Source organism: Chlorocebus sabaeus, chromosome 18, assembly GCF_047675955.1.
Source record: "Chlorocebus sabaeus isolate Y175 chromosome 18, mChlSab1.0.hap1, whole genome shotgun sequence".
Classification (NCBI taxonomy): domain Eukaryota; kingdom Metazoa; phylum Chordata; class Mammalia; order Primates; family Cercopithecidae; genus Chlorocebus; species Chlorocebus sabaeus.
In genome coordinates this window covers 32,973,461-32,999,297 of record NC_132921.1, presented here as the reverse complement: position 1 = coordinate 32,999,297, position 25,837 = coordinate 32,973,461, and the positions used below count along the sequence as shown (strand labels likewise).

The 25,837-nt window shown below is 46.1% G+C and overlaps 1 protein-coding gene across 3 annotated transcripts in view; it reads right to left on the bottom strand.

Annotated features, from left to right (window-relative positions):
• Positions 1-25,837, bottom strand: part of MYO5B (myosin VB) — a 381,273-nt gene that overhangs the window by 148,332 nt on the left and 207,104 nt on the right. For all 3 annotated transcript variants that reach the window (XM_007974050.3, XM_073006323.1, XM_037982326.2), the window contains exons 8-11: positions 22,833-22,940; positions 18,303-18,412; positions 12,218-12,483; positions 468-549 (exon numbers count right to left, since the gene is read on the bottom strand). In XM_007974050.3, coding sequence (XP_007972241.3) covers positions 468-549; positions 12,218-12,483; positions 18,303-18,412; positions 22,833-22,940 — 566 coding nt within the window. The remainder of the gene's footprint in view (positions 1-467; positions 550-12,217; positions 12,484-18,302; positions 18,413-22,832; positions 22,941-25,837) is intronic.

The following is a 25,837-nucleotide window of genomic DNA, read 5'->3' as shown; positions in this document are numbered from 1 at the left end:
GCTCAGCGAGTTCTGGGTTCTCGAGGATAGCAGAGAACTGCCAGATAAGGTTTGGAAGCTAAGTCATAGTCGTGACTGCAGAAAAGCAAAGCACAGGGAGGCGATTCCTCATTCCTGGGTGGACACTTCCTGGGGGCACTTTAACAATCACCTGAGTTGCTGTATTCCTGATCAATCAAAGGAAGCCCCACGTCTGGCTTGCTGTTGCTTAAATACCCTAAGAAACCCAGGCTCAGAGGAATGGGAGTCATAGCCAAGGAGAGGATCATTTCCCCTCTCAGCACAGTTGCCTCCTTCAGTTCTCCCTCCTGAGCAGTGGACAGCCCCTTCTGAAAGCTGGAGGCACCACCAGGAAACCAGAACACAGCCAGGGCCCACCCACCTCAGAGGAAGAGAAGTGGCCTGGCTGTCCCTCCCAGGGGAGTCTCCCCAGTCCTGGTACCCCCAGGTCTGGAAACCAAGCCTACCGAGTTGAACTGCTGCTGGAGCTTTTCATTTGCATAGTTGATACAGAACTGCTCAAAGCTGTTTACCTCAAATGTCTCAAACCTACAGAATGGAAAGAGAAGAGAAGAGACATCTCCTTTCACCAAAGGAATCACTGGGACTTCAACAAAGCTGTTCTCACTCAGGTCTCCCCCAACGCCACCACAGAATCCCCATTGTCTCATCTTGTGTTCAGAGAGAGCACTGTTGCAGATGTTAGCACTACACAAAGCCTAATTAAAGAACAAACGTATTTTCAAAACTAGGAAAAGTAATGACAGCAGGAAAATTTTGGAAAAGAAAGTTTAAAAAAGAAAAAAAAGTCAGCAATGATTTCATCATTCATATTGACCACCGGTTATATCTCGGTGGGTTTCCTTTTAGGAATTCTGCATTTTTGAAAACAGTCAGAACTATGTAATGTTTTACTCTTTTTTTTTTTTTTTTTGAGACAGAATCTCACTCTGTCACCCAGGCCAGAGTGCAGAGGCACAGTCTTGGCTAACTGCAACCTCTGCCTCCCAGGCTGAAGGGATCCTCCCATCTCAGCCTCCCGAGTAGCTGGGACTACAGGCACATGCCAACATGCCAAGCTAATTTTCTATTTTTTGGTAGAGACAAGGTTTCACCATGTTGTCCAAGCTGGTCTCGAACTCCTGGGCTCAAGTGATCCATGCACTTCAGCCTCCCACAGTGCTGAGACTACAGCCATGAGCCACCACACCTAGGCTTACCTTCTATTATCATCATTTAACATTGCATTGAAAACACTTCCCAACACCACTGTTCTGAAGGCATCAGTTTTAACATCTGCCTCATCAACCACCATATAAGATCAGGGCTGTGGTTTAGACATAGGAATTGCAATGGTGCTCAGGTGAGGGGACGGGTGGTGCTGGAATTCAGTCAGCCCCCTCGCAAGCCCCAGAGGGGTGTGTTCCATCCAGAGGGGACACCTTTTCTCAATTCACACAGGTGCCCATGAGCTGGCAGTGGCCCCCAGAGGGATGCATCACCATTTAGCCACACCCCCATTGAGGACATTTTGGTTCTTTTCTCAGTTGTTAGTTGCTATCAGTTTTGTGACAAATTCTTTGAATTCATAATTCTTTCCTTAGGATGCTATCCTAGAGAAATTACCATGTCAAACAGTACCACTTTTCTTAAAAGGTAGAAGCAAATTAACCCCTGGAAAGGTGGAACTAATGTATGTTATGACCCCACCTCCACTTCACAATGTATGAAAATGTCTTGTTCTTCCAATACTGGCCAACAATATTTTGTTTTAATCTTTATTGAGTTAGCCTTTACACACGGTAAAATATACCAATTTTAAGTATATATTTTCATGCATTTTCCTTAAAATTTTTTTCTCAATATCTATTGATGGGGTGATACATTTTTGATAGAGAATTTTTAGATCGAGATGTTCTGTGAATATGCAAACACAGATGGAGGACATTTTCATCACCTGGAAAATGTCCCCATTCTCCACTCGGGTCAGCCTCCAGTGTTCTCCCCATCTCGCCCTGCCCCTCTTCACTGGGAGTCTGGGAATAGTAGTATATCACAGCTCTTTGGTCAACTGTGTAACATTAGCTTTTTAAAGTCTTTGGTTCCTTGGAACATAAAAAGTCTGAATTTGAATTTTTTTGTCATTACTACAGCTCAATATTTTTCTTTCTGACTGTACTGGTCACTGTACATCGTGAACTGTCTGATGCTTGGTCAATTTTGTTGGATTTTAACTTTAAAAATGGACTTACTTGAGCGCTTTGTATTTTAGAATATCAACACGATCATTCATTGCTTAACTCCAATGTTCGCAATATGGCCCGATCTTTGGGCAGGGAAAGGTGGAACCAGTAGAGGGGAGGATGGGGGTCATGATGCACAGCATAGTGGGCGGAGGCAGGGGTCCTCCCTGCAGGTCATGCCGGCTACACGAAGGGGTCCGGAATTTACCAGGTGGCAGCAGAGAGATTCTGAAGGATGTCAAATTAAGAACTGACAACCTGATGTGCATCTTAGAGACAGGCAGGAGAACAACTGTGAGCCCAGGGAGGGTGTGCAAGCCTGGAGGCAGGAAAGTGAGCGAGGTAGTTCTTACTGCAGTAAGAAGCCAGAAGGATCCAGTCAGGGCCTGACGCATGCTGCTGGTGGCCAATGAATAGAAAGGTTCTGGACATGAAGGAAGATGGGGATGAGAGGGCCTCAAATGATCAACTGGATGTGCAGATAAGACCCAGGCAACAGGACGGATGCGGTCACACTCACCATGCTGGCAACATTATACACACGTTGGCAGCTTTAGCTACAAATGCATGCGGCTCACCTTAGGTGCTCCACAGCAGCATCAGGCTGAGGGGTGAGAAGGGCAGAAGCCTATGCAGAAGAGACAGACATTTGCCACTTCTTCTCATTCACACACACTCCTCATTCACACACACACACAAACACACTTCTCATTCACACACACACACCTCTTCTCATTCTACACTGCCCAATGCACCAAGTAGGCGGCAGTGGCCCTGCTAATGAGAGCCTGCAGAACACTAAGCCCAAGTGCTCCACGAGTTCTCAGCAATGTCCCCAGCAGCCAAGAGTTAGGGCCTATTATTAACCCCATCCTGTGGCTGAAGAAACGGATGGACAGGGAGACTGAGTAAGCTGTGCCATCCAAGGCCAGAGAGTCGGTAGGCAGAGAGGTAGTGTGTGAACCCAGACAGTCTGATTTCTGAGACCACAGTCTTAATTCAGAGAGGAGGAAAAGTTTCATGAAAAAGGAAAAACAGATGAGGTGGAAGGGCTGTGAATATGGAGGATGATGTCCTAGAAGGAGGTATTTGAGCTCATGGTGAATGGGAAAGGGCCAGTAGTAATACCAACGAGGTAACAGCAATGGACACAGGCTCCATTCAGCTCACTCCATGTCTCTACCCTTTCTATTCTTCAGTACAGACAACTAAATGTTCTCAGTGTCACACAAAGTGTCATGCAAGCTCCCTCAGTATGAGCGTACTCCCTCAGTACCATCCCAGAGAGAAATGTTGCAGCTGGCCCTGGTGGGGGCTGAGGGTGGTGGTGGTGGGGAGATAGCACCTGTGCAGAGGGACCACCACAGATAGAGGCATCAGACACCCAAAGGGGCCGGGCCGGTGCTCGGAATGTATCAGACTTCTCCTTCCCTGGTGCTCACCTCCCCCATCAAGGTATAAAACATGGAGGAGTGGGAAATCGTTTAGAGATTAAAGGAGTCAACTGCTTGGAGACAAACCACATTAAAGCATGGTCTTTGGCCATGCCCACGTGCGAGAAATAATTCTAGGTTGAAAAAACAAGATCAAAGACGTCAAGTGTATGTTGGGATGAAGGAGGCCACCCCTATGCACTCCAGACCAAGCAGGAGGAGCACTGTGTCTGCCAGTCACTGCCTTGAATTGGGGCCCTTCCAGCCCAGATGACAGTCTTAAAGACTGAACTATGTCCCTTAGAACCTTACTGCCTTCCCTGATCCTCCACCCTGAGAGAGGCTGCTGATGACAGCGAAGCCCCAGAGGAAATTCAATTAATAAAACCTAGGTGGGAGATAAAAAAGCCACCCCAACAATTGGCCAGATAATAGCAATTGGGTGTGCTGGCAGAGCTGTGCTAAGCTCCACAGAGGATTTAAATATCTCCCACTCGTCATTTTCTAACGGTTTACATTGGTAGCACTCCACAAAGAACATTCTCATTAATTTGAGATGGCCTGAAATTAGCTTGTAATTTTCCTATTTCTAAGGTATTATCTGGTAACAATTCCTCTGCCATCTAGCATAATTACTGTAATGCCGGAGGCCCAGAAATGAATGAGGGGCTCGGGCCGCTCGGGGAAACATCTAAAACGACAGACCTCAGAAAGTCACAGTCAGGAAGATCGGGTAACTTTTCCTTTACAATGGAATTATATTTGTAGTAATTCCTCCCATCAACAGAGAATACTTTTAAAAATAAACACAATGAATCGATTTGTAGTTCACAACACTAAAGTGTCACAAAGAAATTTATATACTCGAGAGAATTGAATTTCTCTTGTAAGATCTATGTTGAGAATATTTAAACCAGAATCCTTGGGCCGGATTAAGGTCAAAACGTAGAATAAGACTTGATGCTGAAACGTGGCATCTGGTCTCTTGATGGCGCAATGATCACGCCGTTTCAATTTCTATTTTCATAGTCGAAAAGTATAGAATGTCCTCCTCATTCTACCTTAACTTCAGAGCGTAGTAAGGGCCACACATGCCTCTATAAATAAGGTAGTGTCTACTGGAAAGTGAAACTGCAATAAAAAGTCAATTAGTCACTAAGTTAATGATCAACCTCCTTGAACCTCTCACTCCATGACCTGGAGAGAGAACAGAGAGGCAATGAGATGCTTTGAAGATTGGGAAACTCGATGTTCCCCTGGTACAGGTCAAAGGAACTAAAATCTCCTAGCTCAGCCAGGTCTTTCCAGCTTATAAAGCTCACTCTCCAGCATTCTGCCTTTGGTAGACTGAAAAGATATGGGCTATAGGTTAGATACAGAGGACAGCTTCTAGGGAATAATTATTAGAAGTCACACAGAAAATAAAATGTGGGGAAATTCTCCCTGGAGAAGCCTTTAAAAGCAGGGCCATCATGCATCGGGGTCAGAGAAATGATCCAGACCTCCTTTCAAGGTCCCTTTCCATCTTGAAGCCTATAAAATCTCACAAGGCCACCCTGGGTCTGTCAGAGAGGCCAACCCTTCTGATCTCTTTACTGAACAACCTCGGGATGCTGGTTGCATCTTGGAACGGCGGGGCCTGCATTCTGCTCAGGTGCTTCTCTGTGCCTAGATGCCCCCACTCAGGACTAGTTTTTTAGAGAGAACACAATCCCAGGCACTATTCGCACCCCAAGGCAAAGGGCAGTTATTCCTCTTGAGGACCTAAATCCACTCAATTTGCCAAATGCTCCAGTTCCCAGCTCATCTTCAGGCCTGAAACTCTAATGCAGGACAGGAAAACACCTACTATATGGCGATCCTCTCCCAACCTAACAACCAACTGTCCCAAACTGTGAAGGCTGCAAAGATGAGCAAGTCACACTCCCTGCCCAGAAGAGCTACTAGGTTGATGATAGGAAACTAGTACATGAGAGCCTCCCCAAGGAATAGAAATTGTATGTGTGGTCAGTTTTTAAAAGACAATGAAGCCATAGTGTTCCCAAACCAAATTGAAGGTCGGGCTTATTCTTGTGGCCCAGTAACAAGATGCAGATGAGCTGGGGAGGAACAGAGTGTTTATTTTCTGCAACCAGTTACAAGGATAAGGCCTGGAAATTATTGCCAGCCCAACTCAAAATTACAAAGTTTTCCAGAGCGTATATACCTTCTAAGCTATATATCTACATGTAAGTGTACATTCATCCAAAGACATAAAGGTAGTGGTGGTGGTGGGGAGATAGCACCTGTGCAGAGGGACCACCACAGATAGAGGCATCAGACACCCAAAGGGGCCAGGCCGGTGGCTGGAATGTATCAGACTTCTCCTTCCCTGGTGCTCACCTCCCCCATCAAGGTATAAAACATGGAGGAGTGGGAAATCATTTAGAGATTAAAGGAGTCAACTTCTTGGAGACAAACCACATTAAAGCATGGTCTTTGGCCATGCCCACGTGCGAGAAATAATTCTAGGTTGAAAAAACAAGATCAAAGATGTCAAGTGTATGCTGGGATGAAGGAGGCCACCCCTATGCACTCCAGACCAAGCAGGAGTACTGTGTCTGCCAGTCACTGCCTTGAATTGGGGCCCTTCCAGCCCAGATGGAAGATTAGATCCTTCTAATCTATACCTAAGGTCTGAGTCTCTAAGACTTTCCTCTGGAGCCTCAGTAAATTTACTTAATCTAAATGGGTCCAGGTGCTGGGGTGATTACCCTTATCTTGTCTCCTGCTAAATCAGAGGTTTGGGGAGTTCCTTCAGACCCCTCAATAAACTTGTTTCTAGAGACCTGGGGAGTTTCTTCAGATTCCACAATAAAACTTGTTTAGTCTTAAACAGGTCCTGTTAAGAATTCCTTCCTTATTTTGTCATGCTTTAAGGCCCAGGAAGGGCCTAGGCAAGACTCTTAGTGGGCTCTTGTTACATTCCAGCCTTTGTATGTGGGCACTGGCTTTTTCAGCTTTTAATATTTAACTTACCCACTCAGTCAGTGCTGAAACAGTTGCTGTAGAGGCCTACGCTAGTGAGACCTGGCCTGCCACAATAGTGTGGGAGTATTGGCATGGACAGAGAGAAAACGGAACTTCATCTGAGCCTTGGAAGCACAGAGCAGTGTCAGGCTACAGGCACACTCCAAAGGGCCACCTCCGAACAATTCAGGAAGGTTGAGTCTGGCTTTAGAGCCCTCTTGAGCTATGAGGCTTTCTTAAGAGGCTGGGAGACTCCAGGGTAAAGCCAACAGCTTCCAATGATCTGCAAGGTTTGAGAACACTGTGGCCAGCCATGCATGTCCTCCCTGAAGACGGCTGTCCAGGGCTGGGCCACTGTCACAGGCTGAAGGGTTAATGCAATCACTGATTTCTCCCCCTCCATTTTCTGTGAAACCTTTTGATACTGGCTAGAGAGGAGATGGGTAGCCTCCAAATAACTATTGCAGCTTTGAGGTTGAGGTTATTTATAAGTTTATTTTGGAGAGCGAGACCAAGAAAACTAAAGCAAAAGAATACATTTTTTTTCCCCCACCAAAGAAAGGTGAACAGTGGGTCTAAGAAGTTTACTTAAAATATATCATTGTAGTCAACCTACAGAATGGGAGGAAATATTTGCAAATCATATTTCTGATAAAAGATTAATATCCAGAATACGTAACAACTTGTAAATGAATATGTAAAACTCATTCTGCCCACTCCCACACTGGAGTGTGCTTTCATTTTCAATAAATCCCTTCATTCCTTCCTTGCTTTGTACGTTTTGTCCAATTCTTTGTTCAAGACGCCAAGCACCTGGACACCCTCCACCATTAACAACACAGTGCTGGGATTATAATCATAAGCCACCGTGCCCGGCCTTAAAAGCATTTGTAAATATACCATTAAAGAGCACTGATTAGAGTTGGATGCTAATTTGTTATTAGGAAGTACCACAAGAAAGTAACAGAGGACTGAGGAGGATATAAAATCCCAGGAAATCCTATGTCCTGCTTCCTAGGGCCAAAACTTCCCCACCTTCTACCCCCATTCTCTCCCCAGCTGTTCCTTAGCAGAACACACGAATCTGCTACAGCCTGTGTTGCTCCCAGGCCAACTGTCCTCAGCAAGAACGGGCTAGCCATAGCCAACGCCCTCTGCTACCTTGGCATCTTGAAGGCTGGAATCAAAAACAAGCAAATGTGTATTTTTCCCAAATTGAAGCCATTTATTTCTTGTTGCCTCAAGGAGAGGATAGGAATAAAGGATTAGAGACTCAAGGGGAAGAGAGGTATAAAGAATTAGACACTGCAATTAATCAGGCCTAGAGAGGCAAATGCAACCTGGAAAGGGAATTCCAGCCAAAAGCTGCCGAATATCCCCTATTAATTTCTATGCCCTGCCTGGTCAAAAATGCCCTGAAGGCAACTTCACAGATCCTTGGTTAAGGTGAAGAGCTCAGCTTGGGGTGGCTACATTGCTCTGGGTACTGCTTGCTTTGCACTTTTTTTGGAGCTGGGTGGGACAGAGGGGACAGATGTAGGGAAGCTTCCACCAGACACTGGGTGTCTGGAACCATTCAGAAAAGCCTCAGGGAAGGGCCTCTGAGCAGAGGACTCACCATAGTCATGGTGGAAGCAGCTGTGGCCCATGCTAATTTGTTTAGGAGCCCACAGCCTTTTCTCCTCTACAAGTTAACTACGAGTCAGAACATAGTGATGGGGAGAAATGTGTGTGTACGATGCTGGCGTGTGTACTGCTGGCTTAGAGAGAAATGAGTGTGTATTCACTCTGGCTGCTAATTCTGTAGTAACATTTAACACATTTATGGGAAAAAGTGGAATGGCTCATGTTTGGTACAGAATTACTTCAGTTCACGAATGAGCTTCACTGGCAGGCCAGTAATGCCCTAGAAAGGCACTGCAGCTCATCTAGGGACAGTTATCCCAGTGGAAGAAATCAGTGGCCACTGGTGGGGTCAAGGAAAAGAAGGGCAGTTCCACTCTCATTTCCTAGCTTTGCACATTTCCAGCCTGAGAGGGAGGCAACGTCTTGTCCCTTTCCACCTCATGGATGTGGCTGGCTGTATTCAGAAACTCATCCCAGTATTCTTTCTGTTCTCTCTGGACTCCCCTTTTGCCACTCTTGCTCAAAAGAGACAAGGAGAAGTGAGAAAATCAAAGACATCAGGTCAGCCCCAGGGCATCCTCCAGGGGTACTCAGGCATCCCCACACTCCTGCTAAGAAGGAGTGAGACAATGGACAGATGGTCTTTTCCTCCAGGGTTTGATGGTCAGGGATATGAATAGAAAACTCAAAAAATAAACAATGCTTGGGTTTTCTGATGCCACAGAGGATGAAAAGGTCCTTAGAATCACTTCTCATAGTCACAAATAGAATAAAGCCTAATGACTGGAATGAGTTTGAACTGGGAAGGAGGTGAGTAGAAAGGGTGAGAAGTGGGGCTGAGTGCGATGCCCACTTCCAGGCAACCAAGAAATGACCACATTAAAAAACAAAAAGGCAGGTTTGTTGGGTTTCTGGAAGGTATGTGAAGTCCAAGGGAAATAAGGCAGTAAGACACTGTAAGTGGAAAGGGGCAGATGACGGTAAACAGCTCACACACGCTCTCCCAATTCTCCACCCAGGATTCTGTGTTGTTTTCTCCCAGATTAAGAAATGATGTCACTGATCTGATAGATTAGAAAGTACCTCCAGACTCAAGCCACCTGCTCTTCTGTTAAATTGTTGATTTTAATCTTCTAAGAGTTCTCTAAGAGTTCATTATATACCCTCTTACCCGAAAGAGAGCCTGGGCCAGTCCACCTTTGTACAATGTCTTGGTGAATCAGACCATTGAGTAGCATGCACTTCCACATTTAGGGCATGTATGTTCAGTGCTTTCTTGGCAACCAATGGCCCAGGCACACAGCTAGCTTGTTCACTCTGAATTCCCTTGTATCTAACTTGTTATCCTTAACTCTGAGAGAGCGTGAACTCAGCACTGCATTGAGCTACAGAGGAGTAACCCTGCATGGGGACTTATTTCTCTCAAGAAGAAGTCACTTTTAAAATATGACAACTTTATAACCAAAAAAAGCGAACTGTCTTCTGAGGAAGAATAAGGATTAAGAAAAAAACAACATAGCATGCCCGGAAGACAGCACAAAGGGTAGGAAAATTCCCAAGAATGGCCTTATGCTGATGGCCCTGTGTCGGGACCCTGCCCTCATGGAAGAGCTGTCAGACAGTCTCAAAGGAGCCTGGAGGCCACTCTGAGGTGGAGACACAGGTGAGGAGTTGGCACTAGGAAAAGGAGACCAAGTCCTCCAGGTTGCCACCCCATCCACGGAAAACTACTGTTTTCAAACCAGATAAGCCATCCTTGGGATCTATTTCTCCCCTATGGGCAGTCACAGGATGTTAGAGAAAACAAACAATTACAAAAATTAAGTGGCAAATATAAACACAAAATCCCAGCTTGCACAAGCCGGGCTGACATCTGCGGACTCAGCAGCCCCAGGAGCCCAGCTCACGGAGGCCTTCTAAGAACAGCAAAAAACCCAACGGAAGATCGCAGGGCAGGGAGGAAGCAGACTACTTAAATTCAAGGCATTATTAAGATGACATATAAATACAACAGAACTGAGGCATGATATTTTGTGTAGTAGTAGTACTGAAATCATAAAATTTTTACATGCTATTGATGAGTCTTCATGTTAATCTTCCTAAATCAAAACCTCAGTAAAATTAGATCCTTCTACAAGTGGATTAAGGGAATTGGGTCAGACGCTGCAGCTTGGGTTTCCCCAGCTCTTACTTGGAAGGTAATACGGAAAGGTATTTTGGGATATCCAATTACCTGAAAATACTCAAAGTAAAGAGAACAACACAGAATTAATGATTGACAATGAGGCTGGAAATTCCCAGAGAACACACTGTTCTATGCTCTCCAAAGAGCAACTACAAGGGCTTAGCACAAGGCAGGCACTCGATGGACCAGAGGAGAAGGGGCCTGTCCGGGGTCATGCAGCTGAAGGCCTGGGGAGGATGCCTCTTCTCACCTCCCGCTCTCGGTGATTCTCCACTGTGTGCTCCTTATCAGCAAGGAGGTTTGCCTTCATACTCTGCTCCTTCCTCACACGTTGGTTGCACTCCTGTTTCCAAAGGTGCCTCCCTCACTTTCCATATTCTACCCCTGTTTAAATGATCCAGTTCAAATCTTAGCTCCCACATAAAGCTTTCCCGACTGTGCAAGTGTGTCCTCTCTAGCCTTGAAACTTGTACAGCATGAAGCATCGAAACCCTCAAATAGACCCTTCCACAATTTCTTCTGATGCCTCTTATGTTACTTAACTCATGCATGAGACAACTCTTTAGCATGTTCCTGAGGCCTTTGTGATGGTAGAAATCACAAAGATTGCCTTCTTTCTTCATAGCATGCAACATAGTTCAATGTGAAACCCAGGGACAAGCAACAGCATCAGAAATGTAATTAGGAGAGCCTGTCTCTGCATGGGGAAGTGGCTGCTTCTACAGGGGACTGGTCTTTACTCCAACCTCATCACAAGATGAGCACCAGCTGAGTTCCAGCCTGCTAAGCAGTTGTTCGCACCAGAGTGTCACTGTTCTTATGATGCTTCACTTCTATGGATCTGAATTTCTATTTTAAGACTCCATGACTTCTATAATTTAAAGATCCAGGAGGATTTAGTCTATTGTTAGCTTAAAGAGGACAGGACATTGGTCAGAAAAGAAGTGCAAGGTAGGTTGTAACCCAGTTCGTGTTAACTTCAAACAAGGACCTAGAAAGAACCTCAGGGAGACTGTGGCTCAAACCTCATTTGAAGGTATAGAAATGAAAGACCAGAGAGGGCCTGTGATCTGTGGAGATTCAGCTGGTTGGTGACAGTCTCCCGATGGCTAGGCAAGTACCCTTTCACCACACCACGGTGGCTCTCCCTGCCAAAAATAAAGTTATAAATAACAGTCCTTTCAATCAGGCTGGAATTCTGAAAGGAAGAGAAACCTCAGGAATGACCACACAAAACACAAATCTGCACAGCACTGGACAAAATTATGGTATTAATAGCCACCTTGACTGTTACAGTCAATGAGGTCAAATGGTAGGTTGAAATAAAATATGACTGAGGTACAGAACTTGAATCTAAGTTCCATTTCTCACAGTAACTTGCAAAATCACGTTGGGCAGGTCATTTCCCTCTCCAGGCCTCACTTTCTCAGGTGTAAAAACAGATGCTTACAGAGTTTCTCACTGGGGAACTCCTGGTGTTTTGACAGGTCCATTCTTGCTTGGGGACTGTTCCCTTACATTACAGACCACTAAGCCTCCCTGGCCTCAGGCCCCATCATTGTGTCAACTAACAATGGCCCCACACATTTTAAACTGCCCTAAGTTGAGAACCACCAGGAAGCTCTCCAAGGCCCCCGCTGGCTGTAAAGTGCCAGCAGAAAGCCACTCCCCGCTGGCTGTAAAGTGAGATAGTGATAGAGTGAGACAGGCAGCAGGCCTACCCGTAGATGTCCAGGACCCCGATGAAGGAGTGCTGCTTGAGGGAAGTGTGCAGGGCCTTGTTGATGTGCTCCACAATCCAGCTGAATAGCTGGGCATAGATGTGCTTGGCCAGGGCGTTGCGCGCATTGATCACCTGCTGCAGGGACATGGTCTTGACATAGGTCTCTGAGGTGGTGACCAGCTTGCGATGACACAACCAGTGCTCCATCTGACTGTGCTCCACCCCTAGCAGTCGGCAGAAGTTGCTTAGGTGTTCATCCTGGGGCTGTGGGAGATGGGGGAGACAGGTTCAGGAGGAGTGTGGGAGACAAGCTGCCCCCTACCAATGTCTTCCACCCTCCCGCCCAGAGGGAAAACAAGCCAAACCCAAGGCCTCCCAACAATCCAGAATCCCAGCACGTCCCCTGTTGCCAGCCCCGCAGTCTCTCTCTCTCTCTCTCTCTCTCTCACACACACACACACACACACACACAGCGCTAAGTGGAGATGACAGAGCCCATTAGAGAGCAATGCTCAAACTGATCATTCCACCTGCTAATGACCAAATTACAGGACTTTAAAAACCAAAACATTCTCCATCTTTCTTGTCCCCTCCCTCCATGCCAGGCTGCTGCTGAGTAACTGGTAAGAGGTGAGTCCCTCAGTGAAGGGAGCAGAATGAGAATCGAGAGCTTATGACCACACAATCCATTTGGCGTAACAAACATATTTACACCAAATACAGTTTGCATCTGCTGAGGTCTGCATGCAGTGCTTGACCCACAGCCCAGAAAGCAATTCTCTTCCTCCCTCTTAGAGTTCCTCACTTACAGGCATTGCCTTTGAGCCACCCCATCTAACCAGCTGCATGCTCAGAAACAAACCCCAGGCTCCTAAGATGGAGGGGCCTTCAAAGGCACTAGCCATGTCCCTCCCTTAGAAGTCAGTTCCCCGCTCTGTAAAGTAACAGGATGGGCCAGATCAATGATGCTCTTCTGGGTGAGTAGCTTAAGTGAGAATCATCTTGAGGAGTTTTTGAAATTGTATGTGATACCAGTGAGAGGTTCAGATGTGCTGAGTAGGAGACAGGCTGAAACGCAATGGACGATGTCACTCCCAGCACTGACCCTGTACTGTCCTATGCTTTCAAGCAGGCTCGCTTTCTTCTTAGCCTTAGTGATGCTAAAATCACAGAAACTGAACTTTTTTTCCCCCAAACAGCAAGTGTTTTAAGAATGTAGACAAAGTTCCTCAACGTGGAAAGCTAAGATACGTGGCAAAACCTTGGACCACATCTTGACCTGGGAAGATCATCTGGAACACTTCTGCCGATAACATCACACACACTCAGAGCGGGAAGGAAATGGCAACTCCCCCAGTTTAGGCCTCTTTTCCTACGTAAAAAGCTGAGCTGAGCCCCAGAGAGGTACAACTACTCAACCAGGCCCCTGCCCCACCCCCAGCACAAGGCTTCTACCACTGCCCTGCCCAATGTATCTCCTGCCTATCCAGTTGCCTCTAGGGACTATGTGTGAGTCTTGACCCTCATTTACCCAAATACCAATCACATCACCTGACATTTGAGTCACTGGAGAGCCACATTTCCCACAGGGTCTTGTCTTCTTTCACCAAAACGTATAAATTCCTTGGATAATCCTTGCAGCCCACTCGGGGCACTATGAGAAAACCTGCTCATCGTTGTTATTCATTCTCTCACCTGTTATTCATTCCCTCATCTGAATCCACCTGGGAAAGCTGGTAGCCCAGCCTCAAGCCTGCTGGAGAGCTTATTCATGCTGAGGCTGAAAGGGAGTCCTTCAGAACATGATGTGCCATCTCCTAATGGCCCTCAATTGCTTGTGGGACTCATTTTCTGATGAGGCTGCCTTGCAGGATTTAAATGAGGGCTTAATGAAAATTAACACAGATAACTGTTTGATTTCTCCCTTAACACCATAGCCCCAGGCAACTTTTTTCCTCCTACATATATTTAAAATCCATCTACCCAAAACAGTTATAAAATAATAGAACACCAGAATAATAGAATCCAAAATCACTAAGGCCAGTGTTTTTCCAATGTATGGTTTATGGAACAGTAGTTGCAAAGAACATTAATTGGCTTTACTTAACCGAAGGAGAGGATAGGATCAGGTTAAACACAGCTGAACTGGTTTAATACACCGTGTAGCACCAAGAGATAGATATTTTAAGAAGCATTTTTGGAAAGTATTTGATCAAAGAGTGCTTATGTTCTTAAGAAATTACATTGTAATCCAATGTCCCTTATTACTCAGATGAAGCTGAGTGAGGCCTCCTGACCTCTGGCCCAGAGCTCCTAACCCCAGCCCGGCAGGACAATCAGCTTGGTTTGGGCTGGGTGGGTGCGGAGAAGCCCCCATTGTTTCACACTCATAGGAGAGTTTCCATCGCTACTTCTCCTGGCCAAGATCCTTTTTCTCTGAAGCCAACCTGTCTCCCCCGTCCCTAAACATAAAGCCATATGTGGTAGAGTTAAGTGCCTGGGGACCGCTTGGCAAGCAACAAGTTCAGAGGTGGCAAGCGTCCAATTTGCTCATCTGACCTATTTCCAAGAAATTCTTAATTGCTAGGCATGGCACTGCAGATGGATTCCCTGACATTTATGTGGCCTGCCAGCAGCTACCATACTGCCCAAGACATGCCCATGGGCACCCTCCCCTCCCTGAGGCCTCGCGCTGTGAGTACAGTGGAGAAAGCATGAGTTAGAGACTTGTCTGAGAACCAAACTGGGGACCAGCTTTTATCCACCACAGTGGGGCGGGGCTTGATTTTCTCACCCTCTTCTGACTGTTGATTAAAGGTGCTAACTGAAACTGATTTAACATCGTGCAATTACATTTAGGCAAACTTAAATGATGCTAAATCCATTAAGAATAGCCAACATCATAGGTAGCAGATTAGTTTTATGGGCCCATATTGCTAAATTCAAGAAACAAATTGCCTTTGGTGTCCATGCAATTGAATGCTGTTGCATCTCCAAGGTAACCCTGGCAGTCATGGAGCACATTCTCATGCTTTAATTAAAAATAAAAACTACTGAGCAGAAGGCACACTGCTTATGGAAAGACAGCCTTTCCAATAGGAGGCCCATCCTATGTGCCCGAGGAATAAACCACAATCAGTGGGGCTCTCAGTAGCAACTACTTAACGATGCGTTTCTCAAGCACACATTCTGTGCCTGGCACTGTGAGGGCACCAACGGGGCCTGCCAGGCAAGCAGAGGGCAGTCTCCTCCCCAAGGATTTGCAGTCCAGCCAAGGAAGCCGGGATGGCAGGAGTGAAGGGGACTGAACACTGCCTGGGCCCTGTCCCACCTTTGCCATTGTCATTCTGACCTCAGAGAAAGAGGTTCCCCTCTCTGGGCCTTATTTTTTCCTCCCCTGTACAGCAAGAGGGAAGCTCTTAAGGTTCACTCTGGCTATAACAAGGCTGATACTAGACAAGGACTCTCTCACCATGAGCTCTGTGCTAAAATCTTTCCACATAGAGCTTTCTGGGATCTTCACTCCAGCACTGAGGCAGGTGGTCATCCACACTTTACAGAGGAGGAAACAGAGAGGTTAGCACACTTGCCGTAAGTCACACATCCAGGAAGAAGAATCAGGATGTGAACCTTGGCCATCTCGACTTAAGAGTCCTTGCTGTCCACTAGTTATCTGTAGAGCTCTGATTGCAAAACAATGGAAGACCAGCCTAGGCCACAAACCTGCACTCAAATGCCTTCTGGAATTTCCTGCCACCTAGCAGAGAAAGGGCTGCCACATCAGGCAGCATCCAAACCTCAACCTCTCAGGCCTCCTCCCTCCCGCCCTCACCCCGCCCCTTTACCACCTGCATCCTCCATCCATGCCTTCCTAAGAGGCCCTGATGTTCCCACCCTCATACCACCTCCACATAAACACTCAGTGGGAACTAGAGGGACAACAGTGAGCCCAACAGATACAGTCCTAATCAACACTCACTTCCCTTCTCACCTGAACGTTCTCCAGAGGCTGGGTGTGGAGGATCAACCGTAAGATCAGAGACACTTCACTTACAGGCTCAAGACTTAATTTTGCTGGTCTCACCCCCCAATGCAGGTAGGAGCCCAGGGACTCCCCAGCCCTGGTTCTCATGCTAACCACCAGCCTCACTAAGATCTCAGAGTTGCCCATCCACTCTTACTCTCCTGTGTGCCACCTCTGAAGCCTGGAGAGCCTCAGTCATCCATCCATCTGCTTCTTGGGTGCCTGGTGAGTGCTGAGCACCACAGTAGATGCTGGTGATAGAATAAAGAGTGAGAACTGACCCTACCCTCTCAGAGTTTGGAGTGTCACAAAGGAGAAAAGTAGGCAGCAAGTAATCAACACACACACACACACACACACACACAATGCTCAGCCCCACAGAGGGGAGGTAAGAACCCATGAAACAAGAAGTGACCTGTGAAGGGCCTGGGGAGGAACAGGGTGCTGGGTGGGCTGGAGGTCCACAAACCACAGGGCACATCTGTCACCTTTCCTGCATCTTACCAGCCTCAGCCAGGCATTGGTCACTGCAGGTGTTCCCCATCTCACCCGTCCCTGACACAGAATACAGCTGCCCTAAGGAACCACAGGACACTGAGCTGTGTGCATGGGGAGGCACAGATGCTCTATGCCTTTCTCATCAGGGGAAAGACATTGGGACAATACATCACTGGCCCTAACGACTCAGATTACGGGAGGGTTTGTCCTGCACTGGAGGCTCCTCCACCACTCCCTGGGCCACAGGTCCTCATCTGCACATGACAGTCCTTCCCATGGCATCACTGCTGCCAACTCCGCTGCACCACGCCCTCCTTCCCCCTAAGGTGAGCACCCACACAGGTACATAAGCAGCAGATATCCAAAACAGCTCCAGGGCACCTAACACTACCAGCACCAACATCTCCTCCTTTTCCACTGGGCCCGACAGGGGAGCTTCAAGGCTCTCACGAGGCTGCAGAGTCCATGCCAGGGATGGCAGCAGGCCGGACAGGCCCAGGGGCCCTCTCAAACCCTAGATCATTCCCCATGGATTGTGTATCCTTCCATGGACGATACACAATGAGCTCTACTGAGTCCCAGCTACAGTTCAGGTCTTCCTCTCCCTGAAGACAGGGCCAGTTTGAATTTTTCATAACCCCCAACTCTAGACAAACAGAAGGAGGTTAATTTACGTCCACTCAGTTGAATAAGCATCAGCTTGTGAGCACCATGGACACATGCCCTCAGGTGGTGCTGTCTTTTGTATTTTTCCAGTATCTGGTTATTTAAATTCCAAGTACCTAGAAGCAAGAATCATACTTTGCACCTCCCCAGGACCTGGCCATAAATAGGCACAAGAGGTATAGAATAAACCGTTGCAGATTCACCTAGTCAAGGTCAGCATACCAGCTTTAGCTTTTCCCAACACCATTAAATTCCAGAGGGCACAACAATTGCTGTGGGTGCCACTTCCCTGGTGCTTACTTCATCACCCGTCCATCCACTTAGACATGTATCTACCACATATCAGTACTACATTGGGCATCAGGAAAATAACCTTCATTGTGAGCCTTCACGGAGCACCTGACAGCTTGCAGTACTTTCACATGGATGTCTCACTTAACAGCCCGCCTTGTGCTGTCAGAATCTTGGGAAGGGTTGCCACCTGCCTTGTTCACCCAATTAGACTGTAAGCCCCTTTGAAGCATCAGGTACGGTGCCCTGTGCCCTTTCATCTCCTTGCAGCAGGGACCTCAGTCTGGCGCTCAGAAACTACTCAATGGATTGACAACATGTAGAATTCTGTGTACTTCAGGGCACTTGGGAAGTCAACCCAACAAAAAGAATTTATCAAATAGCCACTACATTCCCTGCCCTCGGCAACAGAAACTTGTGGCGGCTGATTTTTAAAGGGTTGGCTCTTTTAAAAAATTATCAGCAAGTGAACAGAAACCATTACTGTTAAGAATAAATAACCTATGAGTGTCCTCTAACTGTAAAGACACATTTCAGTCATATCAAGCTGTAAGAACAGGGTAAATTGTGTACATTTTATCTCCAGTGTTGGTGTGCAACTTACTGATATACTACAGGAATCACCATCACGCTCAGCCTGAATCTCCACACTTCCAAGGTGCAAGATAGAAGCAATTATCTTAAAAATGCTTATCTGATGGGACTCTCTCACTCCTGGAAATAAAAAAAAAAAAAAAATGAATGAATGACACTCAATATCCGTGGTCGGATGGAAAGGACATTTTACCCTTTCTAAGGACTTTTTTTTTTTTTTTTAAATAAAATTTGATTTTTCCTTTCTGGCCTGGTGACTACTAAAATGATCCTAGCTCCTCACCAAATAATTACCACTCACAGTAACAGCTCAGAGGGCAAAGGGGCTCCTCGGACTAAAAAGAAAATATCCTCACTATGATTGTCCTGACCACACCAGATGGGTCATGCTGCCATTTTAACTTCTCAAAGAGTAAAACAGAGGCAACAATCCTGCAGGCTCATTTTGGGCTTCATTTCAACCGAACACTTTATGGATGTTTTTATGAGTTTAATAAGAATGGTCATTTATCTGTAATCATTTTTTCCCCAACATAATATCTTGTAAACATCTGTGACACACATCCCCAGTGCCAATGAGGGAAGAAGAGGAGAAACTTCTCTTGGGATTGCTGTTCTGGGGCTGGATGGCCAGCTGGCCCCTGGCCATCCCCAGATGGGAGCAGCTGTTCGCCACACTATATGCACTGTCATAGGCAGGTACCACTGACCCCAGAACCACTGTGGCAGCAATCACCTGTTGTCAGATTTGTTATTTACCTATATGAATCATCAAAGGCATGGATAATCTCTTAATTTGTATTCAGCTTGCAAGGCATTGGCATTTTTACAAAATGATTCAGACTCATTTTTAAAAGACTACAGAACAATAGAATGATATCAGTAAACCTGCCATTTAGTTTAAGAAATACAGCTGCTCTCCCCATTCCTTCCAGCTGCAGTTATTTTTTAAGGCAATATTTTATTCAGGCTAAAAAAAAGTCAATAACGCCTCTGAAAATGGGAGGCACAGATATGTTACGCTAGGATTAAAACATTTCCCCAGATAATCTACAAAGTGGACAACCCAAGAAAAATTAACTCTAGGCTTTCATGTTAGATGACCACTACGATGTAAGCATCATATATTTACTTTTTTGTTTTTATTATGTAAAATTTCAAAACATACAAAGAATAACAAAGTAAATAATATAATGAATCCCTGTTCTTGCTTCATCATTAGGTCCCCAGGGCCTGGAACTGCCTGGAACATAGCAGATGCTCGGAAACATGGCAGAATGACTGGACTAATGGCTGCTACACAGCCTGCAAGAACTTGCAGCTATCAAAACATATGCATTATTCAAATATGTGGTGTTAGCTTAAAAATCACCCCAAAAAACACCAAAGAATTTAAGCATCCATCTTGGTTCAGCATAACTGAATACACCTGGTTAAAGCCAGAGGCTGGTATTCAGGACAAGATAGGAAGCTAGACGCTTATGCACCCTTGTAGGCGGTAAAGCACTGGGATATTTTGTCTGAGCTTAGAGTATCTTGCTCTTAAGTCAAGTCCCATTGAAGCTACTAGACAGGAGCTGGGTGCTGGGACCATCACAGAACAAGATGGATATATTCCCTAGACAGTAGCTTTTCTACTTCATTTATCTATTTTTTTGAGACAGGGTCTTGCTTTGTTGCCCAGGCTAGAGTCCAGTGGTACAGTCACTGGTCACTGCAGCCTCAAACTCCTGGGCTCAAGCAGTCCTCCCACCTCAGCCTCTTGAGTAGCTGGGACAGGTGTGCACCAACATGGCCAGCTAATTTGTTTTATTTTTTTTTTGTAGAGACATGGTTTTCCATGTTGCCCAGAACTCCTGGGTTCAAGGAATCCTCCTGCTTCGGCCTCACAAGGTGTTGGGATTACAGGCATGAGCCACTGCACCTGGCCTACCTCGTTTACTCTTGAGAACCAGTGATCTGTCAATTTCCAAAGGCCTAACCCCCCTGTCATGGTAGGAATGTAAGTGGTAGATACAGAACGAATACTGAATCCTAACAATTGTTAGGATCCTCGCACTACACTGATGAGAAAATTATTTCACGCTGTGGGATTCTTTGAACAAGTGGTACCTCACACTATGGGAAGCAAAAAATCTAAAAGACAAAAATCAATCAATCAATCAAACCTAAGGAGTCAAACGGGTTGGCAAACTATGGCTCACAGCCTGTTTTCATAACTAAAGTTCTATCAGGACACAGTCCTGCCCACTCTCTTACATTCCGTCTATTGCTACTTTCACAAAACAGTGGAGTTGAGTGCATTGCAACAAACTGTATGACCCAAAAACCTAAAAAATTTACTATCTTGTCCTTTAAGTTTGCTAATCCCTGCAATGAAAAAAGGGACATGTTCATTAAAGAATAGAGATGAGCAGATCACGAGGTCAGGAGATCGAGACCATCATGGCGAACATGGTGAAACCCCGTCTCTACTAAAAAAATACAAAAAAGTAGCTGGGCGAGGTGGCGGGCGCCTGTAGTCCCAGCTACTCGGGAGGCTGAGGCAGGAGAATGGCGTAAACCCGGGAGGCGGAGCTTGCAGTGAGCCGAGATTGCACCACTGCACTCCAGCCTGGGCAACAGAGCGAGACTCTGTCTCCAAAAAAAAAAAAAAAAGAATAGAGAAGAAAGTCTTACTACAATAATTAGTTTTACAAAAGCAATTTGCTTTGAGCATTAAAGTATCCAGTCTCCTTAGAGCCTTGGAGGGAGCAATCCTCTCCTTATATCAGCTTATGCCCACCGACCACACCAGCACTACAAGGGCAGCTGCCAGAGGCCTTCTCCTTTCTCCTGTAAGTTCAGAGAAGAATGTATCCTGCACACTGTCAATTCTGCTCCAAACTTGCTCCCCAACTCTGGAGACTAAGATAGTCACGTAGTGCTGGGAAAGTCAGGGATGCCAGTTATCAACTTATCTCTTAGCTTCAAAGCATCTCTTCTTTGCTCTATCAAACTGGAACTGGATCCTGTAAACATTTCTCCTTTGCCTACTAGTAGAATGTCAAGCTTGCTCAATAGAGGGCATTTCAGCGATCTGAAAGGCAGCAGCACAGGAAGACAATTCCTTTTCTGGTTCTGGTCCTCCATAGTTATCATGATTTATCAGGGAGTCCAGAAACCTCCAGATGAGCTCCAGCTCTCTGTCCTCAGGCCTGTCTCCCCATCAGCAGTGGCTTCTGAGCAGTTCTGGCACCGTACACCTTGGGGCACCTGCAGCCTGCTTGTACAAACCAGTTCTGGCCTGCATCCTATGGGCAAGTTTCTTCATCACATCCTCTTCAAAGTGAACTAAAGCTCCGCTGGGGTGGAGGCCTCTCCTATATTTATTGGCTATTCTCCCCTACTCCACCACCACCCCCAGGGGTAGTAGCTGTTCTTTTGCACCTGCTACTTCTGGACCTTCTATAAAATCCTCATTTATCCTTTTTGTAGTCAATCACCTGCTACTGCTGTAGTTAACAATTGTTTATATTAATTTTTCTATTTTGGAATAACCAGTGTGGTTTGTGTCTCCTGATAGTTCATGGGTATAAAAGACAAACCCTATCTATGTACCAGTTTCCCAGAGAACTGACTGGCTCTGGGAGCATGGTAAGTAAGGGTCTGGTTGCCTCCCCATAGAGAGGTTAGAGTGTGCCCTGTTTGGCCATGTTTTATTTGGACATTGGCTAGAACTTCCCTGACCTCCAAAGAATCTAACATGCTGCTCTGGGTTAGTCACGTGGCTCAGAAGCCAAACGTTATATCTCTTTCAGAGAAGGGGCTGGGGAAGACACAAGCGCCTTCCTGAGCCACTTGGGGTTTCAGGCTGACTTCTCAAGCTTTCCTTTTTCTGGCTGCAGGTCCCAGGAATTTAACACTTCAAATTCCCAACTGAGAAAGGCTTACCTTCTACTTTACCGCTTCTCCCCCAAAAGTGGCAGGGGAGCATGGCAATTTCCTCCAGTCCTACTGTCCCCTTCTGCCCCTGAAGGACAGAGAACTTGTTTGAAGGATTCCAATGCTAAAGCTCTATATGGAAACAGAGCTGACAGAATTAACGCTGTATGTGTGATGCAGCTGCCAGACCTTCACAGCCTGCTTCCAACTCTGATTTCATGCTGTGGTGCACAGGTGCACTGGGTGAGCGCAACGTTGTGTTCTTCCTGCTAGAGCACACTGAACCCAGACCACAGCATGAGAAGACATGGCTACACTTGCTTTACCTCCATTGGTTCCAACAGCCTGCATGAGTGGAAAGGGATACTGTACAGTGCCTGGGAGAGGGACTCTCATAACCTTATTTTTTAAAAAGGCAGTGAAGCTCCAAATTTTAAGTTCTAGAGCCTGAGTGTTGGGATGGGTAAGAGAGTAAGATGATATTCACTAGGGGCAAGAAGGTATCTCCCATTAGCTCCTGCAGGTTGCTGGCAAGCACAGTGGGACATCACCTTGCATTCTACCTTCCGTGCCATCAGCCCTTGGGGCCTGCTTCCCCAACTCAGAAGCTCCTTACCAAGGAGTGTGAAGGCTTGTCGAGTCTTCTCAAAGTCCTCAGCATCGTCCACACCCTCGATGGAAGTGTCTCCTCCCTGTGATGTATAGAAAAAGTCCTCCGCGCTTGCTGTTGGGGGCGAGGAAATAAGGCATGAGGCACTGGAGGACACTTCATCCCACAGATCATGGCACATGAAGATTCTATTCTGATAGCATGCTATCCCAGACCAAATGTTAGGCCCAGCTGGATGTGAAACTCTTTAAAATAGTCTTTATCCACAATGGCAAATGGGAGAGAAAACTGAATAGTGCAAGAAAAATTATAGGACACTGACAGAAATGTGCTGCTTTATGTAAAATTGGCATGGGAAACATATGTTAACACAAAAGGCATATACGTCACAGACAGTTCCATTTAATAGGATTCATCACAGATTCGTTGTTTTTAAAAAGATCTGATAAAAGTAAAATGTATTCCCATCCTAGAAACAGACTTCCATGACTTACATAATCTCAGTCTGACAAGATCATTTGACAAATGAGGATATGTGCCCGATGTGCCAGTTTTTTTGTTCATTTGTTTTACAAAGTTGGGCACACCTCAACTCTCTGGGTACATGCACAAATGCAGGTTGATACCCTTACATGTTTGCTCTCATCCCCCAGCTTAATTCTTCTTCAGTCAGGTCTCTGGGAACAGCCTAGGGGACAGCTGGTAAGGAGGGGCCCAGATGGTGTCTTAAAATTCAGAGCCAAGCTTAGAAGAGGACACAAATGCAACAAGCCCTGGGTAGTATCTGCCCTACAGAGAGGATGGCAGAATTAGCTCTTAGGAGGAAGCAGGGCTTATAAGTGAGCATTTAAGGCCGCAGTTGCATGTAATCAAAGTTACCCTTAAAAACTACTTAAATCTTTCACAAGATATAGTATCTTGTGTGGTGATCCTGCCTGGTACTATCCTGCCTGGCACTTCATATTCTAAGTGTATAACGTTTGGTTTTGACAAGATGTCAAAAGGAGACGCCGATTTCCCTCTTCCCTGAAAACCCTAAATTCTTTTCCCTGGACCTGAGCGTGCAGGGCTGAAACACATGAGTTAAAGGTGCTGAGGTGCAGCTTCACCGCAGCTCCCACTGCTCCTTCGACACCTGTCCTTCCAATTTGATCCCAAGAATTTCTGAAGTCTCTTTCCTTTCCCCATCCTGATTGCCATTGCCTTTCAGCTCCATTGTCAGAACTGTTGAAAAAGACACTACTCCAGTCTCTCTGCTTCTGCACCTGTCCCTTTAAATCCACCCCAAAATGCTAGTAAGTCTGATCATATCACCCCTATCTGCTTAAAAAGCCCTTTGAGAGGTCCCACTGCTCACAAAGCCAAGGTCAATACCCTAGGACAGCCCCTGGCCCTTTTGTGAAGTGGCCACTGCATACCTCCAGACTCATGGCTTATTCCTTCCCCATCTCTATGTTCCAGATATGCCAGTTTCCTTATTATCATGCATCAGCTGTCCCCTCTGTCCATGCTTTCAATGGTCTCTGCCTACGTCTCCTCCCTCACCTCTTCCCATTTCCCACTTTGCATCCTATGCTCCAAGCCATACTGAGCTTTGCCCATTCCTCCAGTCCATTATGCATACATGACCAGGCCCAGCCAAGGAGAGAGGGAACTCAACCCTAGACCCCAGTCTGACTACACAACCTGAACTATAACCACCAGGTGACCCTACTCACAGGCACAAATAATCAGAACATCAGTTGTACTCTATGAGTGAAGGTTTCCTGGAGGAGTAACAAATTCTGAGGACCAGTGGCCAAGGTACTTGAACGGAGAGAAGGACTCCAGCTCACTCACAGCCTCAGCAGAAGCACATTTTAATGAGGACAACCACATCCGATCTTTGCAGAAGATAGCATTTTAGCTCTTTCTTACCTAAGCATGCAGAAAGCACCAGCACAGAGCAATACAACAGTTTCAAAGGCTTAATAAAAGTGCCAACTATTTTTTCCCTTTACACGTACATTTCAAAGTATCTCATTTGATTATTTTTACAGTGTCCACCTGAAGAAGACTGTCTATATTATTTACTCCCATTTTTCAGAAAGACAAACTGAGTAACCTGGGGTTTAAGGGGTGCCCAGGGTCACCCACGGTTTGGTCAGGCCTGGGAGTTCATTACTTGATTACCCTATTGTAGAAAAATGACAATTTATCTATGGCATCTCATGATTTTTCCACAAAAACAAACTAACTCATCAGCCAAACACATCAGAAAGAGTCACCTGAGACTCCAAAGGAGGAGACTAGACTTCCATATTGGAGGGAAGGCATTTTCAGCATCTTTCCAAAACCTTTCATTGTCAACAGCCAAGGCCCTACTGCCTGATGTTGCTATGAATCAGACAGACACCCCACCTTCCCAGGTCCCAGTTCCCAAACTCAGGCCCAGCTGGGCAACTTCCTCAGGCTGAGGCTTGTCACTGCAGGGGCCACCTGGGTCAGTTACAGCATTTTCTACTAAATGATGTGAAACCAATCAAAATGATCATCTTTCCATATGCGTTAAGGTCTGCAATCAACCCAGTCACATCACTCTCTAGACCCTCTTAATAAGATACAACCAAACAGGACTCAGTCTTCCCCCCACCTGCTTGGCCTTCCTGGATCTCAGCCCTCCTTTCAGGCCCATAAAGCTGAACACGGACTATCCCATCCCAAAGCAACTTCTCTCATCCTCCAGTTTAGGTCCCTCTCTTTACCAAGAATTCCCAAGGAGAAATGTACCACAAACCTCCCATTAACCAGTTCAACAGGCAGAGACTGGATCAGGCAGTCAACAGAACACAGAAGAGAATGTGAACCCAGTGATTAGAGCACCGGAGCACTAAGGCCATGGTCATGGGCTTGCACATCACCTGGGGAGGCTATGCTCTGACCTATGCAAGGCCAGAGAGGTTGTTTATAAAACTATGCACACAACCATGGAAATGAAAAAGAAGAAAAGGAATTTACTTCTTATCCCCCAA